We start from the raw sequence: 16,014 nt of genomic DNA, 5'->3' as shown, positions 1-16,014 counted from the left end.
TGAGATCACAGGACAGGTGAAGGGCAGCTGTCTCTGCACTGATCTGAGATCACAGGACAGGTGAAAGGCAGCTGTCTCTGCACTGATCTGAGGTCACAGGACAGGTGAAAGGCAGCGGTCTCTGCACTGATCTGAGGTCACAGGACAGGTGAAAGGCAGCGGTCTCTGCACTGATCTGAGATCACAGGACAGGTGAAAGGCAGCGGTCTCTGCACTGATCTGAGGTCACAGGACAGGTGAAAGGCAGCGGTCTCTGCACTGATCTGAGATCACAGGACAGGTGAAAGGCAGCTGTCTCTGCACTGATCTGAGATCACAGGACAGGTGAAAGGCAGCTGTCGGCCAACTATTTACTTTCACTTGTCCAGTTAATTCAGTGTGCAGATGAAGACTGTAGCCCAGATGAAGAGGGAGTCACTTTAGACTATTGGGATGTGTTTCTATTCTGTGTCAACTAACTCTGAATTAAGGGGCCCTGTTTCCAACCCATGTTCCCATCTTCTCGCCCTAGTCACGTGACAGGCATGTTCTTTTGCACGCTAACCATCTTGGGGCATGACATCAAGCCAGTGTTTGTGTTCGATGGGAAGCCTCCAGAGGAGAAAAGGGTTGTGTTTTGTGGCACTCTTAGAATTACAGCCGAAACCATAGCTACCTACCTCACAAAATGGCACCCTCACAAGTAGTGCAGTACAGTATTTATGGTATAATTTCCTGACACATCCCGTAAAATCCCTGTTTCGTTCCAGCTGGAGAAGAGTGCAAAGGCTGCAGGCTAGAGCTCCTCCAGTCGTTCAGGAACACTTGAGAGAAAATTTAGAATTCAATCACTGCGCATACCAGGGGTCTATTTACTAGAAACCAAACGGAAGCCAACAGAAGCAAACAGAATGGAATGGGGCTCGACATACCTGCATTTGTCCAATAGAAACTCGTTTTCATTGCAAAATGTTTTCTGTTTAGAGTGAACGGTTGCCGTTGAAAAAAGTTTTTTTGTGAACAATTGTTTTTATTGGATCACATCAAGGCAATACAGTTGATAAATAACAATACCCTACTTAACAACCCCTTCCATACCAAACATACCCCTGGCGGCCCCACTAAATCCCCAACCTCGCACAACACATAATATAAAAAACAAAAACATACAGAAAAAAAAACATAACAATAAAATATATATATCACAGCCAAGAATGTTTTGCAACTGCTTGCAACTATGTGCTTCATTCTTGGTTTAAATGAATACACCCATGTTTTCACAGCCAATAATGTTTTGCAACTGCTTGCAACTATGTGCTTCATTCTTGGTTTAAATGAATACACCCATGTTTTCACAGCCAAGAATGTTTTGCAACTGCTTGCAACTATGTGCTTCATTCTTGGTTTAAATGAATACACCCATGTTTTCACAGCCAAGAATGTTTTGCAACTGCTTGCAACTATGCGCTTCATTCTTGGTTTAAATGAATACACCCATGTTTTCACAGCCAAGAATGTTTTGCAACTGCTTGCAACTATGCGCTTCATTCTTGGTTTAAATGAATACACCCATGTTTTCACAGCCAAGAATGTTTTGCAACTGCTTGCAACTATGTGCTTCATTCTTGGTTTAAATGAATACACCCATGTTTTCACAGCCAATAATGTTTTGCAACTGCTTGCAACTATGTGCTTCATTCTTGGTTTAAATGAATACACCCATGTTTTCACAGCCAAGAATGTTTTGCAACTGCTTGCAACTATGCGCTTCATTCTTGGTTTAAATGAATACACCCATGTTTTCACAGCCAATAATGTTTTGCAACTGCTTGCAACTATGTGCTTCATTCTTGGTTTAAATGAATACACCCATGTTTTCACAGCCAAGAATGTTTTGCAACTGCTTGCAACTATGTGCTTCATTCTTGGTTTAAATGAATACACCCATGTTTTCACAGCCAATAATGTTTTGCAACTGCTTGCAACTATGTGCTTCATTCTTGGTTTAAATGAATACACCCATGTTTTCACAGCCAATAATGTTTTGCAACTGCTTGCAACGATGTGCTTCATTCTTGGTTTAAATGAATACACCCATGTTTTCACAGCCAATAATGTTTTGCAACTGCTTGCAACTATGCGCTTCATTCTTGGTTTAAATGAATACACCCATGTTTTCACAGCCAAGAATGTTTTGCAACTGCTTGCAACTATGCGCTTCATTCTTGGTTTAAATGAATACACCCATGTTTTCACAGCCAATAATGTTTTGCAACTGCTTGCAACTATGTGCTTCATTCTTGGTTTAGATGAATACACCCATGTTTTCACAGCCAAGAATGTTTTGCAACTGCTTGCAACTATGCGCTTCATTCTTGGTTTAAATGAATACACCCATGTTTTCACAGCCAAGAATGTTTTGCAACTGCTTGCAACTATGCGCTTCATTCTTGGTTTAAATGAATACACCCATGTTTTCACAGCCAAGAATGTTTTGCAACTGCTTGCAACTATGCGCTTCATTCTTGGTTTAAATGAATACACCCATGTTTTCACAGCCAAGAATGTTTTGCAACTGCTTGCAACTATGCGCTTCATTCTTGGTTTAAATGAATACACCCATGTTTTCACAGCCAATAATGTTTTGCAACTGCTTGCAACTATGCGCTTCATTCTTGGTTTAAATGAATACACCCATGTTTTCACAGCCAAGAATGTTTTGCAACTGCTTGCAACTATGTGCTTCATTCTTGGTTTAAATGAATACACCCATGTTTTCACAGCCAAGAATGTTTTACAACTGCTTGCAACTATGTGCTTCATTCTTGGTTTAAATGAATACACCCATGTTTTCACAGCCAAGAATGTTTTACAACTGCTTGCAACTATGTGCTTCATTCTTGGTTTAAATGAATACACCCATGTTTTCACAGCCAAGAATGTTTTACAACTGCTTGCAACTATGTGCTTCATTCTTGGTTTAAATGAATACACCCATGTTTTCACAGCCAAGAATGTTTTACAACTGCTTGCAACTATGTGCTTCATTCTTGGTTTAAATGAATACACCCATGTTTTCCGTCTTCCTGTATTGGACTTTTGACCTGTCTCTCTGTGCCTCTGTAGTGTGTCCTCAGATACGTGAGCTCCTGGAGCTTATGGGTGTGTCCATCATCCAGGTCAGTGTGCCAATCCTCTATGTAGCATGTTAACCCTGAACACACCCTGAACACACCCAGTTGACTTGAACACACACTAACCACCACACAAAGACATGACATGTCTTCCTCCACCTCTCTCACACTCACTCACTCACGCTCTCAATGCTCTTGGGGATGGCGAGGAGCCCCCCTGGTGAAACGGGGAACAGTAGACGTGGTGGCATCAGAAGACATGGACACTGCCTTTTGGTGGCAACGTCCTAATCCGCCAGCTCATCCTTTGAGTCAATAACCATGCCTATACTGCTGTGGGCTTCTCCAATAGAAAAAAGCTTTAGGTTCAAGTGGCTTTCCAAGCACTTTGTGACAAAGTAATGGTAAAAGAAGGCTATATAAATTATATTTTAATTGATTGGTTGAGTTATTGAAATGACTGATGGCCACTTTTCTCTGTTGAATGCTTCCTCTCCACAGTGAAGTAATTGAATACTCTCTATCCAAGCTGCTCGACATTCTGAAGATTACACATGAAGAGGTAAGACCATCCAAAGCTTTTGTAATGAATGAGTCATAGGGCTTCATTACATGGTCAGAGGCCTTCATCACATGGTCAGAGGCCTTCATCACATGGTCAGAGGCCATCATCACATGGTCATAGGCCTTCATTACATGGTTATAGGCCTTCATCGCATGGTCCTAGACCTTAATTACATGGCCATAGGCCTTCATTACATGGTTATAGGCCTTCATCGCATGGTCCTAGACCTTAATTACATGGCCATAGGCCTTCATTACATGGTCATAAGCCTTCATTACATGGTTATAGGCCTTCATCGCATGGTCCTAGACCTTAATTACATGGTCATAGGCCTTCATTACATGGTCATAAGCCTTCATTACATGGTTATAGGCCTTCATTACATGGTCATAAGCCTTCATTACATGGTCATAAGCTTCATGTATATATAAGCACACTATGTCCTTGTATTGTAAGACATACAACATCATTATGTACTTGTCTCTCAAGTATGATCTCGCAACTATTGTACTCTGAAAATGCTCCCATACTCCCCTTCTCTTTATCAACCTAATGTCTGTCAGTTTGTGGACTTGTGTATCTTGTTAGGCTGTGACTACTGCGATAAGATTGCAGGCCTTGGCCCCAAGAGAGCGCTGACTCTGATCCAGCAGCGCCGGACTATAGAGAACGTAGTACTGAACATCAACAGGAAGGTACGTTTCCTCCCTGACCACTGCTCATATTACTACAATACAAATGACTTGGAGATTTGTGCCAATGCGTTTGCAGAAGTCTTTAATAAATCTGGATTAAACATACTATTAAACCAAGGAAATAAATGTAATTTGTTGCCACTTCACAAGATTAACATATATTAATTTTTCACTCCTATGGTCAGAGTCGTGTGTATAGGTGGCAGGGAAGTCAGGCGCAGGAGAATCAAACTGAGTGTAATGTAGTTATTTAATATCAAATAAACAAAACATTCTCCAAACACTAAATGTAACAATAAACAAAGTGGGTACGAGGACCCGTCGCGCACCAATACAAAAACAACACAACACTGAATAACAAACAATCTCTGACAAAGACATGAGGGGAAACAGAGGGTTAACTACACAACAGATAATGCATGGGATTGAAACCAGGTGTGTAGGAAGACAAGACAAAACCAATGGAAAATGAAAAATTGATCAATGATGGCTAGAAGACCGGTGACGTTGACCGCCGAGCACCGCCCGAACAAGGAGAGGCTTCGACTTCGGCAGAAGTTTGTGACACCTATGCTACAGTCCATGGACTGTACCTAGAATAACACTCTCCAACCCTTCCTCCTCCAGAACCATCCTGTCTCACTGTTCTGGCAGTACCAGGACACCACCCTGACCGAGCCCCCTGACCTGGATTGAGCCGGATGAGGAGGCCCTGGTCCAGATTCTGTGCCATGATAAACACGTCAAGTACTGTTCTGGTCCTGTATAACACCCATTTGGAATTAGACCAGGGGTCAAAATGTATCAAGCGTCTCAGAGTGCTGATCTAGGATCAGGTCCTCCCTGTCCGTGTAATCTTCTTCGTTGTGTTCTAAAAGCTAAAACTGAGACGTTGGTTACATGCGACCCCCTTGGTGTGCACAACTCTAATCATCTGGATCTTGCAGTGCATGTTTTATGTCCATGGTAGTAATGTAAAACTGTATTATTCCGTATGTATGTGATATGTAGGGAGTACAGGATACGCGGTCGAATGGCGAAATTCCGTGAGCGGAGAGGGAAGGCGACAAGGCAGCAGGACGGAGCAGACAACCCCGCACGGAGGAATTATTACGCGGAAAAGCCAGCAGGCCAGCAGGCCTTCATCACATGGTCATAGGCCTTCATTATTTTAATGACACCTCACCTTTTACGGTGGAAGTACCTGCTGAACTCTATATCTCATCATAAGGCCCAGAGCCCTGTATAAAGATGGCTATATGTAGAACTTCATTAGGCATTTAATCGATGCCAAATGCTTCATATACTTATTGCTTTGGAGATCCCCAGACTGTATCAACTTTTTACATTGGTCCATCATATTTTACATTGGTCCATCATATCCAGAACAGCTAATGTGAACAGTATGAATTGTACAGCGATTTTCACAGTTGTTTATAACCTCATCAGTGTAGGTATGCCTTCTTATTGATGGATCACCTTTCATGTATTTGGTTATATTGACGGTCTCTCTTCTTGATACAGTTAAAAACCATGTTTTCTTCTGGGTTGTGTTCAGTAGACTCAAAACAGGATACAACATTTTGAAATAGAGTGAAGGTACTACCTGAACTTGTCCAGTAAGAGCACAGGTTTTACTTCTCTGTTGCATGCATAATGATTCATAATGATTTTAAAACCTTGTGTGCTCTACTGAACATGACCCTGTACTGCTGAACTGGGAGTAGCCTGGTTGCCTAACTCTTCCTGCATTCAACAACGTCACAATTGCTTTGTTTGGCAAGATAATATTCCAAGATAACCGGGTTGGCTAAAGCAGAAACAGACTGGAATCCAGGCTAAACTGAAAGTGCTGTGGCACCTAACACACTGGATACCAGGCTAAACTGAAAGTGACGTGGCACCTAAATCGGCCAGTGTATTTCTAGTATGTATTTAGTCATTGTGTTGTCTGAAATCTCTCCCCTTGTAGCCGGCTGAATCTTCCATCGCAGCCAAAGGAAAGAGAGTGAGTCCAAGTGACACTGTCCTCAGATGGTGCCTGGCGGTAAAGCAAATGCATCCTGACTAACCAGGGGCGTTCGCCGATTCTGTTACAAAACATTTCATAAACAAAAGCAAAATGAATTAAATGGGGAAGGTCATAACTTAATTTGTCCAATAGAAACTCTCATTTTGCAACTGTTTGGACTAATGATTCCACCCAGCTGTCTGACAGTGAAGAGGATGCCCTAGACTGTTACCATGGTTCCTCCAGTCAATTATATTTACACTTTACCGGTTGTACATGCTGTCGGTCCTTTTGACGGTAAGAGGTGGAGATAAATCCACAGGAAAGTGTTCTTTACCTGACTTTTTGTGGTGCCGGTTGGTTCTCTCGTTTGTATTTTCAAAGTGATGCAAAAATAAGTAAACAGTAACCGAGTGTAGTCGACCGAATAACGTTTCCTCGCAATCAGCTGGAAGTGTTTGCCATTCGGTTAGGCTCGGACATAATGTGTAAATATTTTGTCACGTGCGAATTGCATCAGTATTGAAAATGCAAACGATATGACGGTACAGACCAGCATACTGAAGGTCGGGTTGATAACACTGCACTGGATATTTTCTCTCACATTCCTACCTGAAAAGGGACCATGAAGGTCTACCTGAGCATGGAGCTGTGCAGATCAACTGATCTATACACTTATTTAACTTCCGAACAATAGAGCATAAACCGATTAGTGATTCGGGACAGCGACTACCTCAGAGTCATGTTCATTAGGCACCAAGCGGAAGAAAATGCACTGAAACGGGGACAGACTAACTGGACATGTCCAATTGGTCATTCTCATATTTGTTTTCCGTTTTAAAACCTTGTGTGCCCTAATGAACACGGCCCAGGCCAACTCCCAGTGTGCGAGTAAACAGGATGAGCAGAGTCGGGGACTCATTGGCGAGAACAGTGAAACCACTGTCTGTGGGGCCTTGCTAGTTCCTTCAGCCAAAACAGGAGACGATTGATTTATATTGAGGGAAGGGAAATGGGTGGACACCTGCTACCCTCAACAGTGCCACATTCTAGGCAAATTACTTTCTTATCGTGACGAACTGACAGGATCATGTCAAAGTTGAGACCAAAACTCCAAATGGTGCCTTTTGGAAGAGGAGATTCTCTTAAGTCGTTGTTACAAAACATAATCAGTGTGATGGTAAACATTGTATTTACTATTAAACTGCTATTCATCAATGTAATGTTGTCGAGTGGTCATTGCTGCCCACCAGTAGGTGTCAGTCACGCTGCGGTTAGCTGTCTAGTACACCTGTAAACCAACGAAGAAGAAACGTGTCTGTCCCACTAGACCTCTGCAAGGTGTCTGAACCACCGCTGTCGAGCCAAGACATCCCCTGCCTAGCCCTGGATTAATTTCTCCCACCTTTTAGCAGCCCCTTTTCTCAACCATGGCGACGAGTGCGAAGCGAAAACAAGAAGAGACGCATCTTAAGATGCTCCGGGAAATGACTAGCCAGCCCCCGAATAGGAAGTGCTTTGATTGCGACCAGCGCGGCCCGACTTATGCCAACATGACAGTGGGTTCCTTCGTCTGTACCACCTGTTCTGGCATCCTGTAAGTACTGTGTTGACCATTGTTATGCATTTATGTGGGGTTGATTTTTAAAACAAGCTAAAGTCGTTCTTTATGGTGTATTTTAGTGGTTTAGCTAATATTACTTATCAAGCTCCCCAACACCGCATGTAATGCTATCCAACGTTAGCGAAATACTAGTAATGATTTGGCAGGGTCGCAAAGCCTGTACTTTGATGTAAGGAGAGGTTTCAATTCCCAATCTTTAAAAGTTCAACTAAAGTATTGTTTGTGCCGAAAATAGTTGTCTCAAGGTTAGTGTGTGTGTGTGTGGTGGTTGCTGATAAAAGGCGTATTTGCCCAGTGTGTCAAAACAGCACGTCACTGGACCACCGGCGAAACTCTTGCCCAACCTCGGCTCTTTCCCAATCCAAGTTTATCTATACCATAAACGTAGTTTGGGACATCCGTTGCTCACTCCTATAGGTGTATATAGTATTGGCCTCTGCAGAAATGGTCGCATTTGTTGCTTTCCAAACACTTATAAAATACCTGAAGTAATTCAAATGCATATGGTTTAGAGACCACAATAGGAAGGGACTACTGAAAAAAGCACAACTGATGATAAAACGGATGATCTCACTCCATATGTGAAGGCTAAGCACATTAAAGCATTTTGTGAGTGTATAGTCAGTCATGTTGTGCCTGGTCATTGTAAAATTATTGACACAGAATGCATACTCACCAATTGTTCCCCTCTGCTATCGTTAACCCCCCCCCCCCCCCCCCCCCCCACACACACACACACACACTCTAGACGAGGCCTGAATCCCCCCCACAGAGTGAAGTCCATCTCTATGACCACCTTCACACTACAGGAAATTGAATTCTTACAGAAACACACCAATGAGGTACTGACATTAATTCATATAATGTACTATGAAATGGGTTCTTCAATCCTAGTCCTGGGGATCCGAGGGGAATGCAGCCTTTTATTCATTCAAAGGCATTGATGATTAGCTTAGTCAGATGTGCTAGTATTGAGAATAAAATCATACTGACCCTGTGGGTCCCCAGGACCTGTATTGAAGAACAATGGATTATTGTCTTTGTGCATGTCTGCCGTCTGAGTTTTTCTGTCTCAAGGGAGTTTATTGTCATTTCTCTTTTTCCTTTCTCTCCCCCTTCCCCACACACTTTCTATCTAGGTTTGTAAATACATCTGGTTGGGGCTGTACGATGACAAGACATTGGTTGTTCCAGACTTCCGTGAACCACAGAAAGTAAAAGAATTCCTCCAGGAAAAATATGAGAAGAAAAGATGGTGAGGAGCTTCACTCTTTTACTTTCTATCGTGTTAACGGAATATCTCAAAAAGTAGAGATCCTCCACTCTCTATTGTGATATATTCAGGGGTGAAATTGGAGGAAAAATCACTCTCTAGAGAACTGCCAATATAAAATCCTATGAATTCATGAACCCAGTTTTACATGTAAAAATTCTTACACCTTTGGAACTCAGTTCCAGCAATTCCCTGGATGTATTTGTCTTTATGCTTCTGTGAATACAGGTACGTCCCTCCAGACCAGGCGAGGACGGTAGCCATGGCCCAGGCCTCCAAGTCGGGCTCCTCAGCCAGCAGCACAGCCAGCACCCCGGAGGTCCAGCCCCTGAAAACCCTGCAGCTCAACAAGACCCCCCTAACACGTCAGGTATTGCTTCTACCTGCTTTCTTAACATATGGCATGTTACATTTCAGGCTGATGTGCTTTTGAGTCATTTCCAAACAAATGATGAAATACATTTTAGGCTGATCCATTTTCATAACTTGGTCTAGTCATATAAGTCAATGGGTGCAACCCAAAATGGTCCCAGTTATTTTGATTTGAAACATGTCATCATTGAGTAGACAGTTGCCATGGCGCCCTAGCAGCAGCCTAAGCCGAGAGCTCCTGTACATTTTGTAAATATTCTTGTAATTTGTATGGTATTTTTAGCTTACAATCCTTTTTGTTTTAAGAATGAACAATTAATATAGCTAATTAATATCATCAGAATCCACCACAACATTAAGACTGAAGCTGACTGAAGCTGTTTGAAGAGCTAGCTAACGTTAAAGTTAGCAGACTAGCTGTTTTGATTCGAATGCCAGCTAGTGTCTGGAGGGTGAGGATGGAGAGAAGCCAAAAGCAAGACTGCAGTGATGAGGCTTGTAGGGAGGACGACGTTACAAGGCTGCTATTTAATTATTATTGAAATGTGGTGTGCTTTCTGGTGCCACGTGACTGCCATAGCATCATCCAAGTGGGCGCTTAATTTTGGTAGCTAGCTACCTACCTTCTACGGAGTCCATGGACTACAGTGGCTTAGCTCAGACTTCATCTGACTGAGTTCTACTACGGAAAAGTCAGAGACAGTGAGACACCATGACGACATCACACTTCCTGCCTGCCTCTGGACCTCTGGACTCTCCCTGCTTGACCCCCTTCCTCAGATGACCACTCAAGCCATGAACTTTGAACTTTCTAATGGCTGTCCATTTCATAACGTTGTGATGTTGTTTTTCTAAATTACCTGTCTTTTTTTTGTGCTTTGAAGTGCAGGCACTTTAAGATTCTTTGAAAAGCGCTATATACGTTGATATATTGTTATGAATTATTCCTCATGGTCTCTCTCCCTCCGCCAGTCCCCGATGGTGGTTCGTTCCCTGGCCCATCCCATAGTTCAGGAGAAGAAGTTTGACCTCCTTACAGACCTGGGCGGAGACATCTTTGCCGCTCTGCCCTCTCAGGCTGCCAGCAACGCCAATTTTGCCAACTTTGCGAATTTCCCCAGCCAATCAGGTAATGAGCCAATCAGGTTTCCCTAGCCAACCATGTTCCCAAGACAATCTAGTAATGAGTGAGAGTGGCCTTCGCTCAAACTCCCAGGGGCAAATCCTAACTTCCATTTAGGTTGAACTTTCACTTAGTCATGCGTGGATGTTAATGGGAGACTAAGTGAACATTGTATTTAAAGCAGCAATCAGCAGTGGAAACAACAAGACTATTGTTTTGCTATAAAGCTGATGGATAGGGCTGGAGAAATGGAACCACTCTCATAGACCACTATGGATGCAAGGACTGACCATCCATGATATCAAAAAGATAGTTTTAACCATGTTTAGAGGATTTTTTGTGTTTTGTTTACATTTACTTTGTTTACAAACATTGAAGTAAAACAAGCTTATATTTTGGGTTCTGACGGGGTACGACTGTTGAAACAAGCTCACAAGGCATTTATAAGTTATATTCTTCAAGAATCAATGGGTACATTTAATAAATTCATTAGACCAAAAATGGATGTAGCAACTGCAGATTGACCTTTTTAAGTTGGATTTAGACGTTGCCCAATATTGAGTGGATTTGAATGATTTGTCTTCAAGGAGTCAAAATGAAATAAATCTCGAGTTCATGCAAATGAGTTAAGAAGAGTAGTGTAGTTAAACTGTGAATGTGCCTAAGCAGGTACACAAGTCATTATAATGTTGTTTGTATGTTAAATCATTGTCATTTGCTGCTCCACCCATTCCTCACATTGTCAGGGTTTTACCGTCACACCATTCCTCATTCCTCACATTGTCAGGGTTTTGTGTTTCCTCCTCTGTGGTTTGCAGTGACTAAGGTTAACTCAAAAGCTGACTTTGCCAACTTTGAGATGTTTGGCAACTCTGGAGTACCTCCGCATTTCAGGACCTCACCACCCTCTCAGTCGTTTGCGTCAGGTACCGCCGGGTCCCATTCTCATACATACCCTCTCATTTACATAATTTAATTGCCACAGTGAATTTTTGTAATGTTTGTTTGTTTATCAATTAATCCCATAAGGGATGGGTTGCTTATTGGCGGTTTGACACAAAAATGAAATGTCATTTCATTCACTATCTCTGTTCCAAGCCCAACAGGGGAACAGCTTGTTTTTATCATACCATGTTTGCCTCTTTCTTTAGTTTGTTTGTGTCCATGTCCTTTCTCCTGTGTGTGAATGTGTGTATATTGACCCCTGTGTATGTCTCTCTCGCTCTCTGTAGGGCGAGGTGTCCCAGTGCCATCAGCAGCTGGTGCTGTACCAGCCCAGTCCCAGCTGGGCACCTCAGCAGAGGACCGCTATGCTGCCCTGGCTGAGCTGGACAACGAGCTGAGCTCCTCTGCCCCCACAGGGAGTAGTGTCCAGGGGTGAGAGACAGACACCACTACAAAACTTGGCACTAAAAACACATTTTTTGCCTGTGCATTTAGATCTCCTCCAAAATAGTTATATATATTTTTTTGTGGTTCAATGAGCTAAGAAATTTATTCATGTTTTGTATTTAAGTGAATCTAGGAATTTGTTTGGAGCTGTGTTGGGAACCTCGCCTGCCCAGACTCAGCCAGTCTTACCCAACATGCAGCAAGGCTTTGGAGGTGAGTGGATTGTTACACCTACAGTATTTTCTGAAATGGTTGACTCTCAAACATAATGAAAGCATGATGTCGTTTCCTGTTGTTTCAGCCGTCTCATCCAATAACCCATTTGTTGCTGCTGCTGCCCCAGATATGGCTACCAACCCCTTCCAGACCAATGGTATAGCACCGGCCGCAGGTGTGTTTGTGTGAGCACATGAAAGTGCATACATACATATCAAGTGTGTGTGTTTGGGCCTCAGCCAGTTTTGTCTGAAATTGCATTGTTTGATATCAGTAGATCCTGTACATTGAAAAGTTTGTTTGTGTTTGCCACTGTGTTCATGTTACTCACTCCGCCCCCTCCCATCTCTCTCTGTATCCTAGCCTCGTTTGGCACAGGCTCTATGAGTATGCCTGCTGGCTTTGGGAATGCCTCCTCTTACTGCCTCCCGACCAGTTTTAGTGGGACCTTCCAGCAGCCCTTCCCTGGCCAGGCCCCCTGCCCTTACCCCCAGCCAGGGGCCTACCAACCCCAACAACCTAATGGTAAGTAGTGTAGTTTCAATCACAATATAGTTTGGCCATAACATTAAAGTGGTGATTTCCAAAACAATTTTTGTGCTGTGACTTTTCTTGTGACCCTACACTATAAACAAAGAGCATGTTTCTGGCTAGTATCCACTCTGCAACTAAATAGCCATCGTTCCACTATTTGGGAACCTAATTGGTAAAGAGAGCATTAAGCCTTAATCAGTTTTTTTCTCTGCATTGACAGGCCCTGGTGGATATACAGTCTATGGACAGACCAAGCCCTCCATGACCCCCTTTGGGCAGCTCATGGCTGGTCCTGGGATGACCAATAACCCATTCATGGGGAGTATTTAATAGTGTGTATGTTTCCAGATCATGTCGAAGAACGTTTTGTGGTCTTTGATTGTAATACAAGTGTAAAACACTTTGTGCCTGACTTTGACCAACAAAATACAAGTACAAACACGTACAATTTACTTACACACATACTACTTCTGCATGGGTCCAATGTAAAAACGCATATGTGCGCCCTCTCTCGCTCTGCTAACTTCATGGATGAACGTTTGGCAGTCATGCTGATGGTCATGTCTTTTACAATATTGATTAACCCGTTGTCTCCAACCAGGCGGGAGCCCCGGCCGGATCCTACCCCTCTGGAAGCTCCAACACCAACCCCTTCCTGTAGCGCGCCTCCCTCCCTGTCGTCACCACCAGAGGGCAGCATACAGCACCTATTCAATGTACCGGCTCAGTCACACCTTGTGACTTGACAGTACATTTCTGAAACTCTGAAATCAAGATTTTCTTAACTATGTTTACGACACTATGAAGGACTATGGGACCGGGGACTGCCCTGGAACGATGCCCTGGGACTTATACGGTCTCTATACATATTTTGTAGTTTGTTATGTTTGACAGTATTATTGTGCATGTCGGCATTTGTATTCACGTTTAAAATAAATGTTATGTATAATTAGGACTTGACGTGGGTGGAGGACATTGCTGGTGCCACTACAATGTTTCTACCAGTGTGTTTATATGATAACTAACATGGTTGTATACAACAGGTCTAGGAGGGAACTGAGGTGACCAAGATTTTTTTCTCATTGGGAACGATGACGATTAGATGTTGGTGAAGAATCAGGCTGGTGAACAAGGTGTCACCGGAGGCCATATTCGGTATCATTTAATGAATTCCGTGTTAAAGAAACAATGTATTGTGGTTTCAATTGGCACGACGCCTCTGCCTGCAGTTACGGTGTCCGGGACTGTTATTTGGTGCATGATTAATACCACTATTACTTGGGGTGCCACCTGGGGTGTGTTCAGCAGGGTACAAGATTGTGTAGCAGGACCCCCCCCCCAAAAAAATCCTAGATTTTACCCAATCAAAGAAATTTTAAGAAAGTTAAAGCTCATTTACTGCATTTATACAATTTATAAACTCTGAAATGCTATTTGAAGAACAGCAAAAACAAGCTTAAATGACCCCAGCCATTATCACATTGGTTGCTGTTGCTCCATTCACCTCAGTCGGCCTACAAACACAGCCTATTAGCTATACGATTAGCCGCTACACATTAACTCACATTAACTCGGCACCGGGATTACAAACTAGAAATTAATACGTACAGAGGGATCTGTTAACAGAAAAAGTATTTTAGTAACAAAAGGTAAACAACTACATTTGCTTTACATACATATTCTTGTTGTTGCAGTTTTAAAGCTAATTTCCTGCAATTCTACACGTTTTGTCATGACTTATGCCGTGTTAATAGGACATGTGCCCAGTTGGTAATTCAACCATGATTACTACAAGTTTTTAGATAGCTGGCTAGACTAACTAGACCCATTTACCAGTACCCCCAAAAATGTAGTGATTGTCAGTGAGTGACATGTAACAAGATAAAAACTGCTGATGCACAACCAAGTTTTTAAATTGCACCGTGTGTATTTTACTATTCTATCTATCAACAGTAAGTGGAGACCCCAAGTCGGTTCGTACATTTTTTTTTTAAATAAATGTTTTATTTTTTTAATTGTAAAGAATGACCGAGGTCCGGACCATTATACCTCAGTGTCCGGACCTTGGTGTCTTCATATGTAGCTACGGCCCTGCGCATGTGTGTGTAAAAACACATGACAAGTTTGTATTTATTTGGAGAGATGGTTAACTTGTGCCCCCCCAATCACTTTTAATTCATGCAATTGTGTTACTCGCCGTTACAGTAATACGTAAGTCAATGTGTACATATATAAATATATGTATAAATATATTAAAGATTTTTAACTGCAGTTTGCACTTGATTCTCTTTTTTTTTCATTTAGAATTTGAGGTTAAAATCTACAGTGAACAAAAATATAATCGCAACATGTAAAGTGTTGGTACAATGTTTCATGAGCTAAAATAAAATATCCCAGTAATGTTCCATATGCACAAAAAGCTTATTTCTCTAAAATGATGTACACAAATTTGTTCACATCCTTGTTAGTGAGCATTTCTCATTTGCCAAGACAGTCCATCCACCTGAAAAGTGTGGCATATCAAGAATCTGATTAAACAGCATGATCATTACACAAGTGCACCTTGTGCTGGGGCCAAAAGGCCACTAAAATATGACGTTTTGTCACACAACACAATACCACAGATGTCTCAAGTTTTAAGGGAGTGCAATTGGCATGCGGACTGCAGGAATGTCAACCAGAGCTGCTGCCAGAGAATTGAATATTCCTTTCTCTACAATAAGTTGCCTCAAATGTAATTTTAGAGAATTGGCAGTATGTAGAACCGGCCTCATAAACACAGACCACGTGTATGGTTTGGTGATGTCAACATTGTGAACAGAGTTCCCCATGGTGGGGTTGTGGTATGGCCAGGGATAAACTATGGACAACGAACACAATTGCATTTGATCTATGGCAATTTGAATGCACAGAGATACCATGATGAGATCCTGAGGTCCATTGTCGTGCCTTTCATCCGCCGCTGTCACCTCGTGTTTCAGCATGATAATGCACGGTCCCATGTCGCAAGGATCTATCTGCACAATTCCTGGAAGCTGAAAATGTCCCTGTTCTTCCATGGCCTTCATACTCACCAGACATGTCACCGACTGAGCG

General features: G+C 42.5%; 2 protein-coding genes across 4 annotated transcripts; both read left to right on the top strand.

The window, feature by feature from the left end:
• Nucleotides 1-488: 488 nt before the first annotated feature.
• On the top strand, nt 489-5,532 carry LOC139376711 (probable flap endonuclease 1 homolog). Its single transcript, XM_071119585.1, is given in 10 exon segments — nt 489-611; nt 750-799; nt 3,101-3,186; nt 3,326-3,380; nt 3,382-3,428; nt 3,611-3,675; nt 4,242-4,373; nt 5,001-5,059; nt 5,061-5,120; nt 5,385-5,532. Coding segments are annotated over 10 exon segments (825 nt in total).
• A 2,174-nt stretch (nt 5,533-7,706) lies between these two features.
• On the top strand, nt 7,707-14,241 carry LOC139375839 (ArfGAP with FG repeats 1b). Of its 3 annotated transcripts, none has more exons than XM_071117750.1 (12): nt 7,707-7,981; nt 8,757-8,850; nt 9,148-9,263; nt 9,510-9,651; nt 10,626-10,782; nt 11,595-11,702; nt 12,009-12,153; nt 12,293-12,381; nt 12,470-12,559; nt 12,748-12,909; nt 13,139-13,237; nt 13,521-14,241. In XM_071117750.1, the coding sequence occupies exons 1-12, from the start codon at nt 7,815-7,817 to the stop codon at nt 13,577-13,579; spliced, it is 1,428 nt and encodes a 475-aa protein (XP_070973851.1). In that variant the 5' UTR covers nt 7,707-7,814; the 3' UTR covers nt 13,580-14,241. The 3 variants fall into 3 exon arrangements, with proteins under 3 accessions (XP_070973851.1, XP_070973853.1, XP_070973852.1); XM_071117752.1 differs by having other exon boundaries at nt 13,139-13,250; nt 13,520-14,241; XM_071117751.1 differs by having other exon boundaries at nt 13,139-13,254; nt 13,520-14,241.
• Nucleotides 14,242-16,014: the final 1,773 nt, after the last annotated feature.

Source organism: Oncorhynchus clarkii, chromosome 20 (genome assembly GCF_045791955.1).
Source record: "Oncorhynchus clarkii lewisi isolate Uvic-CL-2024 chromosome 20, UVic_Ocla_1.0, whole genome shotgun sequence".
Lineage (NCBI taxonomy): Eukaryota > Metazoa > Chordata > Actinopteri > Salmoniformes > Salmonidae > Oncorhynchus > Oncorhynchus clarkii.
The sequence above is the reverse complement of the archived record's forward strand: the minus strand, read 5'-3'. Positions and strand labels throughout refer to the sequence as shown.

Coding starts and splice junctions, on each gene's coding strand:
- LOC139375839 (XM_071117750.1), top strand. CDS start 7,815: ATGGCGACGAGTGCGAAGCGAAAACAAGAAGAGACGCATCTTAAGATG. Junction 10,783..11,594: donor GAATTTCCCCAGCCAATCAG/GTAATGAGCCAA, acceptor TGTGGTTTGCAG/TGACTAAGGTTAACTCAAAA. Junction 13,238..13,520: donor GACCAATAACCCATTCATGG/GGAGTATTTAAT, acceptor TCTCCAACCAGG/CGGGAGCCCCGGCCGGATCC.